The sequence below is a fragment of the Aptenodytes forsteri genome, unplaced genomic scaffold, assembly GCF_000699145.1.
Source record: "Aptenodytes forsteri isolate BGI_AS27 unplaced genomic scaffold, ASM69914v1 Scaffold66, whole genome shotgun sequence".
NCBI classification, from domain to species: domain Eukaryota; kingdom Metazoa; phylum Chordata; class Aves; order Sphenisciformes; family Spheniscidae; genus Aptenodytes; species Aptenodytes forsteri.
The window spans coordinates 3,428,633-3,453,239 of NW_008795131.1; the positions used below are offsets into that span (position 1 = coordinate 3,428,633).

A 24,607-nucleotide genomic window follows, 5' to 3' on the forward strand; every position below is an offset into this window, starting at 1 on the left:
GTCTGTTCAATTTAATTCACAAATACTGGTGTAGCTGCACTAAATCAATTATTCAGAAAGGCACAACAATTAACAATATACATTTTCACATAACAGTCTCTGTTAATTATTAATAACTCAGGTACATACAATTAATTTGTAACAAAAACTGTTCGGTACTCTCATCTGTACAAGGATAAGTCTTCCCTCCTACACATTCGGGTATTTATAAAGTCAAACGGGTCACATCAATAATTTCACCATCAACAATAGTTTTACAAGTAACCCAAAACAGCCAAATGTATTTTCCTTTTATTCCTATTATTTCAAGGGCTTCTATGAGTCATACCTGTACTGTATGTACTGACCTGTAAATTGATAAATGAAACATACAGTCGTCTTAAGAATCTGGCAACCAATTTGTTTTCTTCATTACAAGTAACAGATGAACTCCATTTGTTTCTGTTCACTTAGCTAGTCTCTCAGCATTAAGGGTGAAATGCTACCAGGAGTTCTGACATTGATTTAAGTGGAGCCAGGATTTTACCTTAAGTATTTAACTAGACTTTTTTTTTCACTAGGATATATTAGAGATATGAATTCATATGTTTCTTTATGGTCTAGTTCTAAGTTTAATGACAAGGAAGGGGGAGCAAGGGGAAGAAAGGTCGTGGGGAATACAGGTAAACAACTGCACAAAATCAAAAGGAATACCAGTTTTTAATATCCACGATACAGATTTGCAGAATTTGTACAATAGGTGCTTAAACTTCTGATTTCATTCTGTAATGACTGAGGCCCTCATTTTAAAAAAAATCCATTTTCTACTTCAAATATATACTTTCAGGACGTAAATATTAATACTGTAGAAAAGGATCATTATTTTGAGGACTCTGCAGGGCATTAAATCAGGTTAATAGCGGTCCCATTCATGAGATTGCAAAAAGCGACATGTGTTGTTCTCTGCAATGCTTAATGGAGTCAGCAACCCTTTCTAGTTCTGCGGTGGGATTTAATCTTCCAAGTTATGGTGGATTAATTTTTATTTGTAAAATTGTGTCTATTTGCATGTATGATATACTGACGTTGTACACACTTGCTCCACACAGTGTTTAACAAAATGCAGCAGGATGATTGAAATGAAACACCGCTAGCTAAATCCCTCAAATACAAAAAGTATTGAAATCCTGTTGCAAAGTCTTTTTCTTAAACTCCTTTTCTTCTAAATCCTTTTAATTCTGTCATATAACACTACAGCATTTATAAAAAGCTGAAAATCCTGACAAATCACACAATTAAAGTAATGAAAACTGTCCTTCCTGCCAACAAGGCACCACCTTATCTACAGCTCCATTTAGCTAAATGATATATGTTTTGGTTTTTTTTTTTTAAATCTAACTTCAGTTAGTATATTTAAAACTAAAAAAAAACCTGTGGCTAAATGAAATTTCATACAAATCATCATTTAGAACATTATGAAGTCAAAAGGTTATCCACACATAAGCTCAAAGCAGCTTATATACTGTACTTCTGATGAAACTGTGAATAGATATCTCTTGGGCCTACTAAGGCCTCTCAATAATGCCAATAATAACAACAACAACAGCAGCAGCACACCTTTTTGAAGAAGAAAAATGAAACCGCGGTGATTTTCACAGGAACTCAAAAGCCACTCAAACCTATGAAAAGTACCCCCGTTTCCCTTGAGTAAGAAATACACTGTATAAATGTCAAATTCTGACCTGTTTAGCAATAGCACATACGCACGATGGAGTATATTTTTCTGGTATGTAATTCCACTGATCAAGTTCCATCACAGCCATTTAATAATGCAGTGCATCTCCTGTTCAACTAATCCCCTATTATTTCTGTCTGTTACTTGAAAATTGTGTTGCATTTGTGGTCCTGCCCCACGTCAGTGTAGTTGCCAACCAGTATCTGGAAATGCATTAGGCCACATGGCTGGCATTCACTACGTATGGTTTTCACTCCCTACTTTCCTTCTTCCTTCCAGGGGGGAAAAAAAAAAAAAGAAATCTTTCCTAACATTTCTTAATCGCTACTATTTTGTGTCTGCTTTCTTACTGGACACAAATGCAAAAAAGCATACATGCTACTTGAAACAGAATTGAAGAGGTTCAGGTCAGTCCTAAAAATAGTCTATGAATTCTTCCCTCAGCTTCAGGGTAGCATCTATAAACACTCCATTTCCTGCACAGATAAGCTCTAACTGCATTACTCAATATCATGCCTGATCAACGGCCCTGCGACTGCTGTCCTCATCCCAGACCTTCAGGTGCTCCTTTAGGATGAATGTTCTAGACAGTGAGCATCATGTTATTCTGTCTATCTCCTTTAACTCCCAGCATCACCCAGACATTTCAAGTTTCGAAGTCCCTCTCCAATACCTGCATCATCATACCAGTTTCTTGCATCCCCCCCAACATATCACCCTAGAACCCCTTCAACTCCAGTTGATTTCCACATCTACTGCCTCTTCAGCCTATTCCACCCTCCCATTTCTGAGATGACAAGACACAACTTTGCAAGAAGCAACGATGGCTGGAGAACATTATCTTGGTAGTTCTGTCAAAGAGACAGAGCTATGCATGTTTATAAAAAGTTGTTTTTCATTCTGCACAGCACCCTAGTTTTATTCTCTGATAACTATGTAGCTTCTATATGGAAAAAAAACCAGAAAGACCACCTTGAAACATTTGCTAGAGATCAATGTTCCTAGATTCACACAATAATTGAAGACAGAAATATTTTGATTGAATCTCATGCGAAAAACTTAAAAGACATAGCAGTCTAATATGGTGAAAGTTTAAGGTCTAATAGTCTAAAGCATTGACATGATGTGGCCAGAATTGAAGTGGTGGGATACAGATCAGTCTACACAGCTTCCAAGAAATTAGTATTTTAGAATGTCGTGCTCCAAAATTCTTCCCTATAATATCTATAAAAGGCTTACTTGCTATGCTTGAGAATTCTGTTCTGTAATTTCTATAATCCACACACATTAACATTCATTATACCATAACAACCCACATAACAGTTACAGAACACCAAAACTTAAATGCACACCTGCATGACCCACTGACACCAATCCAAATCTAGCTACCAACTGCTACTGCTTGTTCAGCTTGTAGGGCTAGTTCCTCTACTATACAAACTGTGCAATTATTTTGGCCTTCAGGGACTTAAAACCACTAAGCCACCCAAGTGGTTGAACATATACAAAACTCACATCTGCCTTCCTTTAGAAAGCAACCTAAAAATTATAGTTCTTTTAGGTATACCTGCACATAAAGCTGAGTCAGCTTTTGAGGCTCAAATTCTATTTTACCAAAAATCAAAGATGTAAGCAGTAGAGTACAGAGATAAATCTGCTGCAAAATTTAAACTTTTAAACCAGTTTTATATTTTCAGATGCAAAACTACATTAATTCTAGTTTTCAACCCTTCATCCATAAGATTCCCTTGGTTCATAGTTATTTTAAACATAGTACCTCCGATTTCTTTCTTTTATTTGCTTTTTTTATTTTTCACCATCCATAAGATTCCCTTGGTTCATAGTTATTTTAAACATAGTACCTCCGATTTCTTTCTTTTCTGCACAGCATAATCTAGAAAATGGCAATAAATTAATACAGTTCATTGGAGGAATTTATTTTCTTTTTGCTGAGACATGGAAATAGGTTTTACATGATTTCTTTCTTTTATTTGCTTTTTTTTTCCCCTTATCAGTCAGTTTGACTAAGCAGTCAAATTCATTGAGAGATGTAGGACCATTATATCATCTTTTCTGCAAGCAGCATAATCTAGAAAATGGCAATAAATTAATACAGTTCATTGGAGGAATTTATTTTCATAATGCTGAGACATGGAAATAGGTTTTACAAACAATGACTGATCTAAACTTCAACACACAAGCCTGTCATCACGTACCCTTTAACCATGAATTACCACACACAATGCTATTCCTGCAGCTTTTCCTAGTATCTTGATCGACTTTTAAACTATGCAAGCGTACCTTAATAAATGGGATAGCACAAGGCAAAAAGCAGGTATTTGGCCAGGATTTTGTAAAATGACCTGCGATAAGTAATGCAAAAGGGGAGACTGTAGCACTAACTCACTTCAGAAAGCAGCAATATTCTGATTTTGTAGGAAAAAGAATAGCAAAGCTATCTGAAGTAAATGTATTTTACTAAGGAAATCCTTAGCACTGATTTCAGAAGTATATATGCAACAGACCTCAAAATGAAGTCAAAACACAACAAATTTTTAAAAATACTAGAAGAGATCTGAATCTTTTTTATTAGCGACTTCATAGGTCAAAGAACATACAACTACTACAGAAAACCTAAATAGTATTTTTAATGTTTCCACAAATATAATGGCAATGCTAATCAATAGAGAAAAAGCACAAGAAAAATACAGGAATATCCAAGACAGAATACTTAAAAAAACTCAGTTATCATTTCAATTCTACAAGTACGTATTCATGCAGTCAGTTACCTCAGAAAAAGGCATCATCTAGAGGAAGTGGTGAAAAATTAGAAAACATGTTGAACAAAGAATATGAATAATTAGTGTGGTTAAATAGAGCCATTAGGTATTGTGCGAGGACATCACAAATTTGAATCATAAAATGGAGAAGGCGGGAGTTAATACACCCTGATTTTTGCTTGGTTCTCTCACTACCGTTAACGACAGTGTTACCATCTGTAATTTCCTCTTCACAGAGAAGGGTAGCTAAATTTAACTGGCAGAGTTCCAGCTTGGTTTTCTATCTACCATTTAATATTTTCTCCCTCCTAATAATCACAGTGTCACAGAAATTTGCCTTCAAACGCATCTTTTTTCCTTTGCATGCTTGTTTTATCTGAAGAGACAGAGAAATCAGCCAGCAACCAGGCACCTGTATACATATAAATAAGTACTAAACTCAACCACAGCAAACAGGTTTGAAAGTGAAGAGCTAGGTGAGTTAAAAAGCCGTGCCAACCAGCTGGCTCAGCAGATAATGCAGCATGTGGCACGCAAAGTGCCAGGACTTAGTATTCTTATTTCTAAGACTGACAGCATCCAGAGATGTTCTCATATTCTGAACATTAGCTATGCAACTTTATCTCCTCTCTGAAGCCTGAAATTTGGTCACAGTGTAAACCTTCAGTCTCCAAAAAGGCCATTTCTACTGCAAGCTGGAGAAAACAATCAAAGGCAACAGTAGATATTCTCTGTCCACAGAGAAGAGTAAACATCTACATTTTTCAGAGTTATTTACAGAACTATCTCAATTCTTTATGGGCATCTTATCCAGGCTGCAGACCAACCATGCCATGGACACAGAGACTTCAAAGTGCTGCAGTGCTGGGCCAGGTCAGGTCTTGCTTGGTCTGTTAGCTCAGACAAAACCCTGCACGAACACTGCAGTATAGCTGCCAAGTCAGAACGGTTCCAGGAGCCATTTAACTGCTCTAGCATGGCACAGAGCCTGAACTAATAAACCTCACCGGATCTGAGCTGGCAGCGTGCAAGGCCAGCTCCAGATACTACACCACATTCCTGCTACTAGGACCACTTATAACCTGCTAAATCAGATTTGAGGAGGTCTCCTTTGCAATAAGCCTGCATGAAATAAGCCTGTATGAAGTAACTCTTTTGAAACAATGCTTTATTATGCTATGAAGCACATGATGCGGCAGAGGATCTAACATCAAAGGACTATAGTATTTTAACAAAATAGTTGACAAACTATTAAGTTCTGCTACTGTAAAGTCACCAAGTTAAAACCATGAGCTTTCCTTTCACACCTGGGAATGAGCTTCTTATCACAAGCTAAGATCTGTTTCTAGGAACGTGCCAAATCCATCCACCAAGAGAGTCCTATTTTCAATAATTCCCTTTTTACAGCTTTACAGTAAAATAGTGTTTGAGCCTACTGATGGTAATCAGCTTCTCCTTCACAAATTCCTTTTATTTTGTTCAGAATCATTAAAGCTCATGTGTTAGTTATCTAAGGCCTCTTATTACAGCTTTACTTTTATCTGATTCCAGATACTGGTCAATGATACATTCATGCACTTTTAATCAAAGATTTATTTAAACCAAGCCATGTAAAAAGAGACCAAAACATGTTTTTAAAAGGTTTGACTTAATTTAATATGAGCTAATTTGAATAGTTTTGTAATGTAACAACTATCATTGTCAGATGCTAAATATATGCAATTTAGAGACAGCAAGAGAGTTAAGTGCTTGAAAGGGTTCATAAGCAGCGTAACTTACTAGATTGAAAAATCAGAAAGCACTATTTTACTACCAGAAAAAAACAGAACTTATAGGTTCTTCAATTAATTTACTGCATTTTCATTTCCATTTACACTTCTCTTTCTTTCCTTTGAGAGAAGGGGCATAGACATCCAATACTTAATAACACACATAACAGCAAAAAACCATAGCTCATCAGGAATTATGCAGCATTCCCCTAAACAGAATAAAAGGCACAAAACACTTGTGAAGTATTTTGCTTTAAGTTACTTTAACCTACAATAGAATTACAGAACCACGTACACTCATACTTTGTACACTCCTCTGCTCAGGAAATCACTAAGACAATAAAAGATGTGTCCATTAAACCTTTAACTTTCATCATTTACTTTCTTTGAAACACTCAAAGTTATTATACGTTACTATTTTTTTAATTAAAATTGAAACAATTAGAGATTTTAGGCTATATTTTTTTGAGTTCACTACTTAATTCATAATATACTAGTAAAATTTGTAATCCAGCAGAATCCCAAAACACCTTGGTCTGGAAGTACATTCTTTTCATCCACGAAGTAAAACATGGCAACCAATTTAAACTAGAAATACTACTCAGCAGCTGTACAGAATACCTTGCCCAGTTGAAGTTACAGGGAGAGCGGGTAAGCAGAACGTTGCCAAAACCAAAAATGAGCCAGGACACCAACAGATCTCAGGCCTTTAAGAAGTCTACAACTGGATGCTGTGTTTAGATTGAACAGTGTCATTTTTTAAAGGGATTTACTTGTTTATGCGTAGTTACTTAAATCTTGCAGCAAGCTCTTCCAGGGGGTTAACTCAATTTCTGAAACAATCCTGTTAAACAAACTAAGCAGCTTGTCTTAGAACTTGATAAAACAGTATTTAATCAGTAAAAGAGAGGAGGTGCCTATCGGTACTCAAGGCATCATGATAAAAGTTCAACCACTAAAAAGGTCAAACTGAATAAAGTTTACATAAAATAAGGAGAAGGGGAACAAATTAGAAGCTAGTACCACCCCAAAAAACAAATTCCATTTTCTCATTACTTTTATCGGAGTGGAAAAGCAGCCTATTTTAAAAACATCGTAAAAAGCTGCAATTGCTAAACTTAATGCATGCACTAGTAGACTATTTAGATCATTTCACAGCTTAGAAAATACTTGATATTTTATTCATAAATATTTAAATAATCATAAAAGGATATTTTCTCTTCGTACAAACTGTATTACTTAGATCAACTACTTCCTGCATTATCTTACTTACATTGTTTCAGTTTCAGCTCCTGAATGGGTAACAAAAAAAGACATACTCTCCTTCTTCTAAAGACTTTGAGAGTTTAGAAGGGCATCACATTATGCCTTTACAATGCACTATAACAGGAGTTTTTAAATAAACATTAATAATTGCTAGATCTACTGCTATCAGCCACTGCCTTGCTATAAAAAAGTAATTTCAAGATTTTTTTATTGCAATAAAATATTGATAATAAATATTTTCAGATAGAATCGTTAACACCTCTGGACTGATCTCTGAGCACAGATATGCCTAGATATCCTCTAAACTACAAAGGAAGCAGCATCAAAGCTAAAATCTGAAGATGAAAATGGAGAAGACACTGGATTACAGAGTAGGAGGGGAAAAAAGTAGTAAGTAATACTTGTAGAAAGCTATTATGAAAGTGACAGTTTAAAATTAATGGAAAAATCTATGTATCAGGTTATAGCAATCATTTGGACAAAGAACTGTAAAAAAGTTATGCTTAATTATGAACCATATAAATATATACTTACTGATTTGTGGAGCTGGTAAAATCCGTGCAGCTCGAACTGGACCATGGCGGACAGAAAAGAGTTCCTGAGCTTCACCACTGATCTGCAAGACATACGGATTATGAACATACAATGCAAAAAACATATATACTGATAAAAATATATTTAGTAGGTAAGAAAGTAGGTAGAAAGACATTGTAATGGTAGGTAAGAAAGTAAGTTGGTAAGACATTGCCTTTCTAACCAACCACCCGCAATTCCTCTAAATGAGATTATCTTAGAAGTCCTGAGTAATACAAATTATAGCAAAGATGGCCTGCCTCTAGAAATGCGTGCCTTAGTGCGTGAATGAGATACTAGCACTACTATTAATGACTATACATGTTTTAAAAGAAACAAGACTTGAAAGTTGACTGCTGACTAAAATTAACAAAAATTCCAGGAATCTGAGACACAAGCATTTATTCTACACAGCGCATGTTTCAAAGAAAAATGCTAGCTAACCAATGATCAAGAGTGGCAAACATTGGTGGTAAAAGATGAGAGAATTTGATATATTGGTATATTCCATATTCTCCAGGTGTGAAAATTATGTTTAAAAATAGAGAGTCAAACTTAATTAAAGTTTGTCACTAACGGCAATCTTGAAAAGATTAAATCAGAAGCAGTTCGGAAGAATTTCCAGACTTCCTGTAAATGGTCAGTCAGAATGCATTTTCATAACTGCCTGGTAATGGATCCGATATGGAACATCAAACTTCAGGAAAATGGCAAACATTATGAAGCTCATTTCCAAATAACCAACAACTTAAAACAGATGTAATGAGACTAAGAACATAGCCAACATGTTGGCATAAAGTTTTGCCAAACAAGCAGTTTACAATATCAGAAGTGAATACAATTTGGAACAAGGTTCTTATGAATCAATAAACTATAAATCCAAGTTGGCTTTTTGAAATGTCATTTTATAGTTGTTCCCATTTCTTTCTGCACTTCAAATCACACGTTCAAAAAGTTAAAACACTACTACTTTTTGACCAACAAATGATAAGTGTAGTACTTCAGACTCTTTGCTTACTTCCAATCTTAACCCCGAGCCTCATTATCTATCACTGCTTTAGATAACGTGGGCAGAATGAAACTTACCCCATTGAAGTATAAATCTTTCATAAGATTACTTTGAAAACACTATTAACTACAGAGGTAGCCCACCATTCTGTAAACAGTAAGTAAACACAGAATGTAGTGAACTTCTGCTTTTTCATATTACACCTGGAATAACATTCAAGTCACACAAATTTGGGGAAATAACTTTCTTAGCCATTTTAGATTTGCCGACAGCTAGCAGTTCCACATTGGCATGAATCAACATTACTGTCAATGATGCGATCAGAATTATTCCTGATGGACACAACAATTTTAAAACTGTAATCAATATGAGAATTAATCACTTAGTCTACCCTGCTCTTATGTTATTAGGCAGATTTTCCAATTGTAACAGATTCTCCTCTTCCAGCTAGCAGCATCATCTGGACAACATACAACATTGTAGTACTCCAGCTTTTGCAAAACAAATTTAATTCTCCCTCTGGGACAGCTAGAGGCCTCTGCTCTGAAGAGCTTGCTGACCAAATTCTATACAAGACAAGAGAATGATGATCAGAAATCAATTCAGTAGAGGTTCACTGATCATTTTTAACAGATCATGAGTTTGGAGGACAGAGTAAAAAAAAGCACATAGATAACATCTGCATCCAGAAAAGACAGCTTGGAAAAAAGTAGAGCGCAACTAAGCAGAAAATGAGAAACATTAAAGAAAGAGAGCGAGTAATAAAGAGATGAGAAGAGATGAAGACAGCAGCACGTTTTCTATCCATCAGAACACACCAGCTCTATGAAAAGGGAAAGGAGGAAATGGAGAAGAAGAAAAATATAAGGCTTTGGAACAATTATTATTGGCAATTAAAGATTTTTTTCCCCCAAATCATGAAAATGCCATTTCACATGTGTATGCACGTCAATCACTATGAATGAAAACAAGAGGGAAAAGAACTAGCATAACAAAAGTATGGAAGAAGTGATTAACATAAAATCCAACCCAATTCAGTCACCTCCTTCTACTTTTTAACTATGCCAGCACATCAGCTCTAACTCCAACCTACTTCAAGTAAAGTTATAGTCCCAAAAGTAAGATACACTAAGAAGGCCAAGCCTTCTTAACTCAGTTTCTGCTCTTAAATATACTGAACTCCAGAGAGCATGTTTATTTAGCCTGTGATGCCAAGAACTGGTAGAGCGTAAAGTTGAGATTTTCAAAGAAAAGCCTAAAATGTACAAATACAAATGCAGTTTATTTGTACTTCAGCACCTAACGTGAAAATCCCAGCCCAGCTCTTTCCATGCATATAAAGCTTTTACTTTTTAATAATTAATATTCATTATTTGAAAGATAACTATTTTAGCATTTTATACTGGGGGGAAATTACAGAAAGAAAGGTTAAATGGACTAACCAAAGCCACAGGATCAGACAGTGACAAAGACGAGATTATAAGCAGTTAGCTCCTAACTGTTTTGAGACCACTGTAATGTATAATACTGCAGTATAACATGTCCTTTCCTCTCAGTCTGTGTAGGATTTTTTTTCCCCTAGGAAAAGGGAAACTATGTAGAACTAAAAAAAAGCAAGTAAACGTTCAGGTAACTTCAGCCATCTGTACAGCTCATGTACTTCAGAGGTTACATGTTGCTGACTCCTGGGAGCCAAAAAGGAGCAAATTTTAAGATATATCTCCACTGCAGATTTTGTAATGAAAATACAAGATCCCACCCAACCACTGGCATCTCATTTGTAAAGAAAAAAAGTCAAATTCAGTAAAAAGCACCAAAAAGTTTACAAAATATCTGGACATGACACTACAACATGGATCAGATTAAACCACCAATACTTAATTGATCATAGCTCCATAAAATAACAGTTTTCTTAAGGGATTTTTTTAAGTTGTATGTCCTTAACTGTTCTATAGAAACAGGAGATCCTAGAAGGCATTGGACTTTGTTGTATGCCCTGAATTAGTAAGAGTTTGGTTCTTCCTCTGGTTTGGTTGGCACTGAAAAATGCATTAAGGCTTCAGAGTTCAAGATTCTCCTTGACTTATAATTAATTTTTTTTAACACTACCACAAGCAGGAGCTTCTGCTATTTGCAGTCTTATAAAATTCTGAATTAACTGTGGTTGATGCTAATGCCCTTCATTTATCTATATAAAACATAAAACTTTATTGCCATTGCTGAGGCCACATGTAGTATAAAACATAAGACTTTATTGCCATTGCTGAGGCCACATGTATCAATTTTGACTGAAAGCACCATCTTCATAGTGGAGAGATTACACAGTCTGATCCTGCTGCCAGTTCAGGCCTTATCTCACTCCTGAGACAGCCCACATAGACAGCCAGTCTTTTCTGTGAACAGGACACTTATTCCACTAGGAACTAAAGTGGGACAAGGAACTACATTTAACATAAGCCCAACCCCATCGCTAAATGGCTAACAACTTTGTCACTGCCAGTTTGGGTGAGATGTGGGCTGGCAAGTACAAGCAAAAGGCTCCACACCCCATTACCAGTCCCTTGAGCTACACAGTCTCATAAGCATAGACAAAATATAAATATATTTCATGAACTGAAAACAGAGCTTTAAATTCTTCAGAAAGCACCTGTGAAGAAACTAGGCTGTGGCTGCCATTTTGGATTTGATCCAGCTAAGTAGCGAGTCCCTGTGGCAGCTTTCAAAGCTCTTAAAAGTTTTTCTTTCCCATTCCAAAAGCCAAGAATATTTCCAAACAGGTTTCAAGAATTGAATATTAAGCTATAAAAGCAGCTTCAGGTACTCATTCTATGAAAGACTGAATCCAAAATGACGGCTCCAAGCTGGTCTGATAGAACATTTCAGCTTTCCCAGCGCCTGGTATCAAACCACGAGCCCCAGACCCACACGGAAGGCTGCAAGCAAAGAACACGCCGATGCAAAACCCGGCCCCCAATGACGTCTTGATCGCTCTCTTCCAATAATGACAGATTGAAAGAGGAAGAACTCCTCTCTCCTCCACTTAGATGTCTTGAGCTACTGCTTAAAATATGACAGACCAGAAATCTGGAGCACTGGTTAATTTTTGATGACAGAGCTTTATTGTTTGGAGCATACCAGTTTGCACCCATTAAAAAACCAGAACAAAGGAAGTTTTGTTCACACTAAGGATAACTAATAGTTTCCAACCATAGAAAATGGTTTTCACATGGTAAAAAAAAAGTCAAACGTACACCAAACTGAAACAAAGTTCAAAACTCAATGTTTAAAATACTGTGCAACTACATAAAAAGCAAACTGCTTGCATATTAAAAAACTGTCACAGAGCACAGGGAAGATATCAGCGTTGGGTTTTTTTTTTAAATATTCTGATATATGTTTTAAATATGATATAGATTATCATGAGATGATGTTATAATATGACAATAAGCAACTGACAGATACCACCACAAAATACTGTTTGATATAATCATGTTGGGTTAAAGACTACTACCAGTCATCTTGCTACTGAGAGAGTAAGGAAGGCCTGTAAGTAAAAGGAAAGTTTTTATCATTTTAGTTTAGTTTATAAATTAAAACAGTCACTTTTTCATTCAAAACAAATCTCTAATTATCTAGAGATTATAAGAACTTAGACGCTCAAAGAATGTTACAGACGCCTACTCTAGTGACTGAATGAAGTATGAAATTGCACCTAGTATTTAAAATTATGACAGCACTAACTGAATTTAAAACACAACGAAAGCTTAGAAATGGTTTTGGTTACAGTTTCCTCAACGTTCTCACTTTATTTGTCATACATTTTGAGGAGCTTTAGCACGATCAGGCTGCAGGCTCCCTATAAAATTCTAATTTGGGGACAGTTCTGCATTGTTTTTAGTCACTTCATTTCTACAAAAAAACAAGAATGACAGACAATATTGGAAGGAGGCATAATATGGGTAAAACCACCCTTCATGAGTCTTCATTTTAGCTTTGACCCCATCTAAGGAGAGCCACACGGAACACCGTTTGGACTCTTTGAATACCTCACCACATCCTTTTCAAAGGTTGCTGCACATGCTTTTTTTCCCCTACTGATGTAGGGTATAATGAGTTTAAAAAAAAATCCTCCAACAGTTCTGCAGTTACTTAATGAGTGTAAAACCAGAAAGTTTCTTACATACTGCTAGCATCTGCAGTATAAAAAACCAAAGCCACATAAAATGATTTGCATAGAAGTTCTGTAAAGTCCTTAGACATTTTCAGGGTTACTAGGTCAGGTCATTACTACAGTTTTCCAAGTAGCTAATAGAAGCCTTAACAGCAGTACCCTCTATCAGGAGGAGGCCTGGACAGAGGAAGGATCACAGCTTACTATGTGGTAAGTGCCTAGTCCTTTTCCCAGCTCTAAAAGGGGAAGAAATACAAAGGGACTAAGACGACCACATCGAAACCCCAGCAGACAGGGCTTTCGATGAACAGTGGAGAAAACAAAATGGAACTGGCATGTCTGACTTACCATATACATCCATCTACATACATCCACATACACACACCATCTGCTGTACAACTGCAGTTTTAACGACTTAAAAATCATAGCATTATTGACAGCAGCATTTAAAGAAATTGAAGGTCCGGCAGGAGAAAAATGGCAGTGCACGATGCCATCCCTGTCCCACGAGTCCTCTGCATTCCAGAGGTCTCCACACAAAGTCACCTACCACATGGGCTGACGCATCCCGTCAGTCTGTGGCAGCGTCATTATACCACAGCCTTTAAGTATTTTTCACTAAATACACAGCTGCGCTTGTTATTAAAAGATCCCTTTGGTAGTTCCTACTTTATTCAACTCAAGCTTGATCGTTCTTTTTTAATTGTAATATGAACCATTAAATTAAGATGATTTTTCTGCTTCTGAGGCTTCCAGCATACAATGAAAAAAAAAATTATCTGCCACAAAACCAGCCAACATGCATTTCCCTGAACAGGAACATCTAGAACAGATACTTTGAAACCACATTAGGCAGAAATGAGTTCCAATTGTATTTGAAACATGAAACTGGAAGCAAGGGAAAAACAAATTCCAAATAAAACACAAAACTACACTGGACAATTATCAAATAGGAACTTCTAGTCATACTTTTGTATATTCCCAGATTTCTCCCCAATTAGCAAGGCGTATTTTAAGAACACTTTTAACCTTCCCACCCCCATTTCAAAACAAAGATCAAAGAAAAGTCATTTGGATGGACACCTTCCACTTCTTATGCAATACAGATTTAGACACTGCACTTCAAAACCCCAGCCGTTACTTCAGCACCCAGCAGTCCAAACATTATTTCAGTCCTTTGAAGCAGCCCTAATGGTATCTTCCATTTGCAAGTAACACTTCTGTAGTCAAAAGATCTTACTCCAAGGAGATGTTAATGTGAAACCACTCAGACTGCAAAGAGACACACACTCCTGGAGGCAGACTGCGAAGGTGTTTAGAAGTCAATGTAACACCATTACGGAGAGTGTCAGCTTAGAAGCTGTCATAAACACTTCATAATCACTCAGACACAAACTGGACTGCCTGCAACACATTACTTTATTAAGTGCCGAATAGAGGTTCAATTGTACGAATAAAAAGCACAATGCTACAGATAATAGCCTTACTGAGTAGATTTTCACATAAATGTCAAATTGTTGCTTTTTCAGATTGAAAGGTTTTTAAACTATAGAGATCCGCTTTTTTTTTTTCCCCTTAACTGGAATAACGTTGCTTAATTACAAGCTAAATACTCAGCAAGATCAAGAAGAAAGGTTTGTATAATACCAAAGGACACAAAAAAGTGGTGCCAAATAAACTCTAAATATTACGCCAGTCACCTAACTGCCAGATTTTATTTTACTCAGACTAGGTAAGCAAAAAAATGAGATGGAGAAACAACAACATGGAGAAAACCCAGGTTATGTTACCTCCAAATTTGTTGGATGTACAAATCCTGCTCTGAAAAGGTATTTAAAATTGATTTTAAAGACTATCAATCTGAGAAACTCTCCAGGACTACCTTACTAATAAAGGAACCATTCCAACATTGAAATTATACTAACACATACAAATTGCACAGGTCGAAGCTGTACCTCTCTGGATGTGATCTCAGAATTTCACAGAATATACAAATAAAGGGCTGACAATGTGATGCAATATCTCTACAGCTGACATTCTTAAGATAGATGGTAAAATATTTCTGCATTTGGCATTTTTTCCATTTCACTGGACTTCCCCCCACCCATTAAAAATACCTCTGCAAAAAAAGAACAACACTAAGAGAAACCGTCCACAATTTTATTTTTCTTATTCCTCCTAAAATATTAAATACTATCAAAATCTAAGAATTATGAAGTGAAACACTGGGGAAAAAAGACAACCTGGCTGTATCGTCCTACTGAAAAAGAAGGTAACATCAGGTATTCCGTGGCCTAACTTGTGGCTAATTCAGACACAAGAAGGGAAAGAAAAAAACCCACCCACAAACTCAAAGAAAACCCCTCTTTTCCACTCGGAAACACAGATAAGCTACCTCGTACTACCTGCCTGACAGTACCAGTAAGCACACTTACTCCACATAAGCCCAGATAAACAAAGTAGTTTAGCTCGTTGTTTGTCAGTAATCTCCATCAAATTATTTCATGTTTACTGCAGTGTACCATGCGGTAAGAGTTTAAATGCAGACAGTTAATGCAGAACAGGTTACACCGAGCTAATCTGTTCACGTACCAAAGAACTGAGACTCTCTTCTTTCATTCTTGCTTTCCTTATACACGTAAGATCCCACCCCACAATGAATTTTTCAAGGGCGTTGATACAGATAGCTCTGACAGAGACACTCTTTCATTCGGACACAGAAAGTCACTTAAGAGGGATGCACAGAACTCTCCCCTAACCACAAAGCAAGGGCACGTTACATACACACACACAGCGGGGGGGGGAAAAAAAAAAACAAAACCAAAAACAATCTCTGCTAGATACAAAGCTCTTCTTATCATAGAGTGGCCGGGACAAGCCCCATGTCAACACAACGTACTTCCACACATTTTTCAGAAAACACGCGTTCATTTGGATAAGAACATTCCAGCAGGATAAAGTAAGCTGTTTTATAAAAATGCGTTAGTTTAAGTCTGTGTGACTACCTGCCGTACCTTAACTAATCGATCAACCTGTGCTATAACTCCTGGTACTGCTGCAGTTGTACTTCCCCTCTTAGCTCAGTGTCTTAGTGACACCTAATGTTTGTTTTCTGTAATACACCGCGAAGAACAAAGCAAAGCCTTTCTGAACCGTTTTAATAATCTGATTTGTACACTAATCTAAAACTGAGTCTTCAAAATAGTGTACAAAACTGATTATATACTGTAAACCCATTTTTTAGTATTCAAAGTCATTCCAGTTTAAGGCAGATTTTAAAAAAGGTGAACAAGCTCGCTTTGCTATGTTATACACATTTCTGCTCTAAAAAGATAAAATACAAAACCAATCCAAAGATATGTTTTGCTCCATTAAAAATAAAGCTATGAAAGTTAGAATTAGACATAGTTTCTCAGGACACACAAGCAGATGACATTTCCTATATTTTGGTTAAAACGTTCCTAAATTTTGGTTAAAGTTCCTAAATTTTAGTAAAAAGTTACTAAATACTGAAACTTATACTAGCTCATACTTCATTTCTATTAAACCCTCCTTCAAATGCAAAAGTTAAGCAGTTTTTTTCCTTCCTCATCTCCAGCTAACAATATGCCATCAAGAGGGGAAAAGCCAGCTCTCCCACACTCCAGTGAAACTCAGTTTAACTTAACTTCTGGTGTACAAGTTAACATTATTTTCTATTATACTGTCTAAGCTACTGGTATATAAACACATGTCCTACGTAGCTAACCACAAAGTAATAAAAAAATACACATATTTCTAAAAAAAACAATGGATTTTAAAAAAGGAAAGAGCTCCATCCTCTCTACATTATTTTGAAGGACAAGGTGTTATGAGCAATTTTATTCTTTTTAATTTAAGAATTTTATGACCTACTGTATTAAACTTTATTCTATAGTTTCAAGAAATTTGGGGGAAATTCCCCAAATTAAGACCATGTGCTCATAAACCACTCTGAAACACAAACTGCAGCGTGTGTGTATGACAGCATGAAATCAAACCCATATGCACACATAGACTTTAATAAAATTAAAATTGCAAATCATGTACATGACAAACATGTGATTGTAAAATACTATTAATACTGTCATACTTGCATTCCCGGGACAAACAAATTCTATTCATATTTTTCCACCCTTATTCCTTTCTGTAGGTTAAAAAGATTTCTGTCCTTTTTGGGATACAAACTATTCCATAATGTCAAACACTACTCCCAATTCAACTCTGAAAATTTACTTAACAGAAAGAATTTGTAAAAAGCCCTCAAATCTGAAGGTACATGAATTCAAGTGTTTGATCTATGCTCAGTATTAATCTTAAGATAAGCATATTACATATAAACCATATGACATTGATGGTAAACGTTGGCTCTTTCCACTTCAGTAGGAAAAATTAAAAGTAAATATTAAAGTAATAACACAACATTACAAACAAAAAAGCCTCTGATACAGAAGTGAACTCTGTACTTACAGGTATGCTCCAGACTTGCATTCCATCACTGTATCCGATCATTAGCAGTAATGGTGGTTCATTCCCAGTGCTATGTATTTCATGAAACTCCATATTCCTTGATGTATCTAAATTGGGTTTAAATAGCAAAGCCATTATTAACAGGTTAGGATCAACTATGGCTGGTGTCAGTTATACTAGACAGTGTTTTCTCAATGCATGTTTCCGTTGTCATAAGTAAAAGCAAGCAAACTAGAACAATACTGAAATACATTCTTTAGGCAAACATAAGAGATTTGTTAAAGTTTCACAGAGATCTTAGAAAGCATTAAAATTTAAAATTATGTGAGAAAAATTTTCTGGATTACAATGTGGGTTGTCACTAAATACCCAAAAAACTCCTGTAATTCTTTCTCCAGTGATTAATAAAATACAGCAAACTTTTCAAGTAGAGAAAAATTTGCAAAGGCCCAACAAAATAAACATTAACAAATACAGAAATTACAAACTCACAGACCAATCAAAGCTATTTCTAGAGAAGAAAATTCCCAGGAAGAAAAGTGCTACAGGACATAATAATCAAAATATTAAGCTTTTCTTGAGTAAAGCCCTCTAAAACTGTATTTTCAACCATGACAGAATGAACAAAAGCTCACTGCAAGAACGTAAGCATCAAAAAAAGAGAAGAAATATTTAGGATGGTGAAAGAGGATGTATTCAGGCCCACTCAGATTAGGCTGCATAAAAGTAAATTTAAACAGAATATGAAGGATTCTGAAGAATATTCTACAGAGTTTTTGTTATACTATAGAAAAGAACCTAAAGAGGGAATGCCTGAAATTTTTAAAATAAACATACGAGGAAAACAAACCCACAAGCAAACAAACCTTAACTAGCCTAAAGCTGGACAAAATGCCATGTATAGGTTGATAGGTCTTTTCTAGTTCTAATAACCATGAATTTATGAACTGCCAGCCTCTGCGCCATTTCAACAGCTGGAAAACATATAATCTTCCCTATTAACCTCTTGGAAAGGCTGAAAATTCCCCATCACAGCTCTGGCTATGGTTGCTATTATTTCATCTGAGACCAGAATGAGCCTTTACCATAGAGCTCTAGACAGGAAAGTAAGACGGCAGACAAGAAACAGCAATTTGCTGAAAGACTTAAATCCGGTGTTCTCCAGGAGGCAGGTCCCTTAGTTCCCCAGCTATGACAAGCACACATACCACACACCACAAGCAACTCCAAGACGTTCAATTAATTCAAGAAGTAACTACCTGATAGCAGCATTCAACCATCTCTCTCATTCAGTCCCTAACCTTCCTTGTTCAAAAAAAGGTAGCTGGGATAGACAGGTAAAACAGCTCAGATCTTAAGTGGGGATCTACTTGATACTCTTAGAAAAAGCTTGTAAAAATCACCATTTTTTCCTTAAAAAGATTGGAGATCCATTGCCTGCACTGTCAGTAGTCTTTGCTGATGATTTATTAGGATACACTGGAAGTGATAAACAAGTTAAGTTTTAAGAATATTTTGTGGCTTTGCTCTATTATTTCCCTGAAAGACATCACGGAATCTCCCGCTCATTTCCCCAACAGCTCTTCCTTTCTAGGTTACTATGAACTCTATCACACCACTGAAAATATCAGGGACCTGGACTGGATTCACAGTTGAATAATCTGGCTTTGAAATCGAGCAGTAGATGAAATAAATTCAGTTCTCTTTTTTTTCAACTACCTTAAGGAAAGGAAATGGACTGAGGCGAGGGGATTTGCCTCCTTCCTAAGCAAGAGTTAGTTTGCCTTTAGATGAAGTTGCAAGGCCTATTTGTTCTATTTGGTAGGTATAGAACAATAGTGCAGTTATTCACTGAGAATTTAGTCTATCTAGAACAGGGAAATGAAATACTTTCTTTTGAGTCAACAATGCTTACTGATAAAGCTGACTGAAATTATTGTACATGGACCCAAAAAATCACAAAAATAAGTGAGAGAAAATGAAGCCATACCATTTAAATCTGCATTTTCAAATCTGACCCAAACGATCTTCTCCTTTTCTTCTGCTGGTGGGGTACCACTGTAGGCCTGGATAAAAAGCAAAAGAGTTGAAATAAGAAAGTTTAACACCTTTTTTCCCCACCCTCTATAGACCATAGGAGGGAACGTAAGTTAAAAAAGAAAACCAGAAATACATGTATCTTACTGTCACCAGCATTCCTGTGAGGTTTTGTTTCAAAAATGAATGGTTCCATGATCAACATACACCATACTAAATAGAACTCAACAAGCATAACATCACTGACTACGGCAGAAATGACAAGACATATATAACAAGTCTTCTGGAGCAGGTCAGGAACACCACGTGACTTACAGCAATTTAGTCAAGCTAAAACACAGTGGCTTCTACAATCTTTAACTTTAGCAGTTGTACACTACTTCTAAAAGCAATGTTAGAGATTCTCATGTGAGGCATTTTTACTTTTAAAATTCTCTTTAATTCACTTAAAAGCTTTATAAGCAAGATTGAGGAAAGAGACCTTTACTACATAGTTTATTTTACTGACATGTTTTAGTTGTATTTGTGACAGCTTTAATATAGCCATTTAAAAGAGAATAAACTGTAATTCCAGAAGAGTGGATCCACGTTTCAATTCTGTGTTCTACAGATTCACATAAAGACATGAGATACAAAAAGAAACTGTGAAGGAGACATGCAGTGTAAAACTGCAAGTTTTACAGTTCTCAGGAGAAACTGTGACAGTAAGAACGTGAGCTACAGTAGAAATACCATCACTTCCAAATGAATTATAACAAAATACTGTGTGGTACTTTGGATTAAATATGAAAAAAGCTTGTATAATCACTTTATACATGCCAGAAAAGCAGTAACATGAACTAAAAATACAAATTTAAAAAACAAGTGTGGGTATTACTTTTCAAAACAAATCATGTTCCATGCTTCCAAGGCAAACTGATTTGTAAAATAAAACACAGACTGTATCCTTTAACTAGAGGAGAAAAAAGGGGGGGGGCGGGGATGGAATGCAGCAATCTTTTAAATGAAAGTTTGACAATTTTTAATTTTGACCATGAGTCCAAAATGCATTTCACAAATTAATATTAGTGAGGGGAATTCTTTTTATATAATTATTGAGGAAATTCATGATTAACCAACCAAGATAATCCATCAAATAAGAACCAAGATAGTTTCCTGAGGCTACAGACAATTAGCTGCAATGCTTCCCCACCACTGACTGACTACAGCTTTACCAAAGAGTAACAAAACAAAATTAGTTTCCCTCTGCTACTGAGAGGCCCATGAGCAATACAAAAGTGACCATTCCAGTTTCATGCTGCTGCTACCTCTGAAAACTATGACCAAGAGCAGACATATGCATCATAGTTGTTCTTCAGAGAGGAGTATCTCAGAAATTAAAAAAAAATAATAAAAAATTAAAAACACAGAGTGAGGACTCCTGTTTTGCAAAACTCAGCACACTGGAGAACAACAGGATAGGCAGAGCTCCACAGTCCCACAGCAGCCAGGACACTGAGGCAAATTAAGGAAATAAGATAAAAAAGAGAGAGTAAAGGAGGCAAAAGAAACTTTCCCCTTTTCAGCCATTGACAAAAGTTAAGATGACAAAGTTTGTCCACCAAGTTGTTCTAACACCAATCCGGCCAGGGTTCATACATAGGTTTCCAACTGCAACCCAGAAAAAACTATCTGTAAGAGGCAGAGCAAGTATTACACCCAGTCTCTCCCCTCCCCAACTAGTCTATTGCCAAAATTATCGTAGGAGAAGGCTGCAGTCTTCTTCCTGCTATTTAGATTGTAATTCTTCAACTTCTGTGTAGCTAAGTTTTTCATTTAAATTATTACCTATCAGAAGAAATCTGTAGGCCCAATTTTCAGACGGTATGCAGTCTACGCTTTCAAAACCCTGGTCTCAAGATTCACATTCAAAAAAACACAGGTTTTTTTTTTCTTTTTCAGTGATATTTTGGTTTTTTTTGTTTTTCAATGATATTTTGGTCCACCTGACACACGCTTCAACTGCTTTGTACACCAAAAAAATAGTTTTAAAGATCTACACATACCTGCGGCACAACATCTTGAAGAAACGTAACAACGCTTTCCATGTATGACTGTTCCCTTGAAAACAGAAGGAGAATTTTTAACTACCACTGAAGTTCAGGAACGGTTACGAATATATTAAATAAGACATATATCACCAAAGAAAAAACATGCACAATCTTTAGCACAAAGGAAAATACTAAGTATGCTATGCAGTTACTTAATATACTGCCAAAAACTCTGATAATATAAATAGCAGCCTCAAAGTCGGTAAAAAGCTAAGTGATACCTGTTTATGAAATAACTGCTTGGGGGAAAAGTACAGAATGTAACAGTCAAGAAATAAACCCTGTTCTCCACATCAGAGTGGCTGACTAAAGTAGAACAGGCATTTGGAAGTTATTCTTCAGTATTTTTTCTACTTGATTTGGCTATTACAACATGAAGACGAGGACTTAAGCTCTCCTTGTGGTACAAGTAAACTTTAAGACCTCATATGCATTATGTACAATGATGAAGTAAGTGGTAGCACTTGGGGGCAGGAGATGGAACAAAGCCATAACTAAGTAGTAAAGAGGTATTTTCAGATAAGATTTTATAGCTTGGGAAGCTTATTCCTTCTTGGAAGCTCATTAGAAGCAATGATTTAGAATAGTATATAGTGCAAGAAACATTTTTTCCGATAGATTTAAACTAATGCTTTTATTAGCTTATTCCTGCATGAGCAGCGAGTCTCTTGCGTAACTGCTGAGCAACGTACAATGTGGGTTGACTATATAACACAGACGGTGTTGAAACTACAGAAAAGGCACAAACTTTGTGTAACTAGTAATACTGAAACATGCTGGCAACAAGAACTATAAAGTCTGAAATAATATACATTTTTTTTATATAGAAAGCACAAACTTTTTGTGTAACTAGTAATACTGAAACATGCTGGCAACAAGAACTATAAAGTCTGAAATAATATACATTTTTTTTAAATTAACTCTTTAGGTAATAACTTTGGCAGCCCTTAAATTAATTTTTATATTGGTAGTAATTCTTCCTGTGCTAACTCAAGACGTCTAATAGCAACAAAGAAAAATCGTAAACTAGGAAATCCAGACTCTTGATATCCAAAGGTACATATGCTTTCTTCGTGCTTTCTGAAACTCTGCTGTGTAAGATTCTTTTAATAGAAATTGGAGTGTTTAGTATTTAAGAATTAAGTACAGCAATACAGAAGATACTTCAAGTCAAATGCTGCAACACCTGGCTCAGCTTAACTGGTTGACTTCTCTCTGCAAACAAAGATAAATCTAAAACATATAGTTTTAAATTTTAGAAAGCTTATTCCAACTCATGACAAAACTAGATTTTGTTCAGCAATCCAAGGATTACTGCATCAAAATTTGCCTTACTGCTTTAAGCTGAGGCCTTATAAACGAGCTGTGGTTTCTAGTGGTGATTCTTCTTTGATTTATGTAGGTCACCAAAACCGTCTTTGTACACCTTCAGAGCCCTTTATTACCTAGCAATAATACTTGTCTACAGGTGTAATATTAAATACAGCGTTTGAAGTTCTCATGTGAATGCCTACCAGCAAGAGTCATACTATCTTCATTTTTCAGCTCATGAAAGGAGTACTTCCCCCACCCCACCCCCAAGTACATCTTGAAACAAAGCTGATGTTTGGGAAATGTTTTATTCAGTGCACGTACTCTAAATCTCTCCTGAAGTTGAAAAACTTCCATGAAGATATTTTCAAAGTGCTTAAAAACAACCGAAACAACTAGAGCAAAACCCACAAAAAAACCCAACCCTTCCCTTAGTAAGAATCTAGGAGTTTAACATAAGCAGCAGAATGCTGCCGCAGGCTGCTCAACATACACAAACTCTCATCAAAAAGACTGAAGTTTTTGAGGTGAAAAGCTGTACCTCAAGAACAAGCCACCGTATTTAATAAAACAAAAGAACAGATAATCTTATTCTTACAGTATTTTTCTATTATTAGATTTTTAAAGCGTACTTTGAAGAAAAGGTCATTACAAACAAATGCATTTGTCGAAAAATTCTGCAACATAAAAAAATGCTTATTCTATCACATGGCTGTAAGACAACCCTCTAATGCAAATTTTTGTGTTACAATGATAGGTTTCTTGTGCTCCCTGGTAAAAATAAAGTGAATCTTGATGTTGAAATACACAGCTATCTCCAGCAGCAACCTAATAACGCTGAAACTGATAGCACAAGCGAACATTTCGATGCAGTGCCATTTTGCATCAACACAGCAGTATAAACATCCCCAGGAAAAAAGAAAAACTGCTACAAAAACCCTTTAACAAAGATGAGACCACAAATCTTCCAGGCTGTCTTACTAAGCTTGTTTGCCATGAAGGTATTTTCATGTGAACACAATGAAAATAAGGATGCCCAAGCAAAAACAATGTCCTCCTATGCGCTCTGACTGGAGAGAAGTAGCTTCTTCCTTTGCTCTTGGTTTTGTTCTCTTAAGCAAAATAAATCAGAATCCACAATTCTACTTACTGAAGGACTTTAATGACAGGCTTATATATTTTAATATATCCACCCCTGTGACAAGGTATTATTAAAAAGAACAGCAAGAAAGGAACATGCTACACGTGTTCCTTCTAGCCTAAGGAAGGAGTTTGCAATCGCTGATCTACAGCTAGTGTAGTGTTTGTACAGCAAACAAAATAGTGTAAACAAACAACACAACATTGCAAGATAAAGCATTCATCTTTAAAACATACACTTTGAAGGCTTTGGTGTATT

General features: G+C 36.0%; 1 protein-coding gene across 7 annotated transcripts in view; it reads right to left on the bottom strand.

Moving 5' to 3' along the window:
- Positions 1 to 24,607, bottom strand: part of BCAS3 (BCAS3, microtubule associated cell migration factor) — a 386,307-nt gene that overhangs the window by 361,385 nt on the left and 315 nt on the right. For all 7 annotated transcript variants that reach the window (XR_657522.1, XM_009278231.2, XM_009278229.2 and 4 more), the window contains exons 2-5: positions 21,853 to 21,907; positions 19,761 to 19,836; positions 17,771 to 17,877; positions 8,064 to 8,145 (exon numbers count right to left, since the gene is read on the bottom strand). Coding sequence is in view for 6 of the 7 variants with exons in the window: in XM_009278231.2 (XP_009276506.1) it covers positions 8,064 to 8,145; positions 17,771 to 17,877; positions 19,761 to 19,836; positions 21,853 to 21,907 (320 nt within the window). In the remaining variant the exon portion in view is untranslated. The remainder of the gene's footprint in view (positions 1 to 8,063; positions 8,146 to 17,770; positions 17,878 to 19,760; positions 19,837 to 21,852; positions 21,908 to 24,607) is intronic.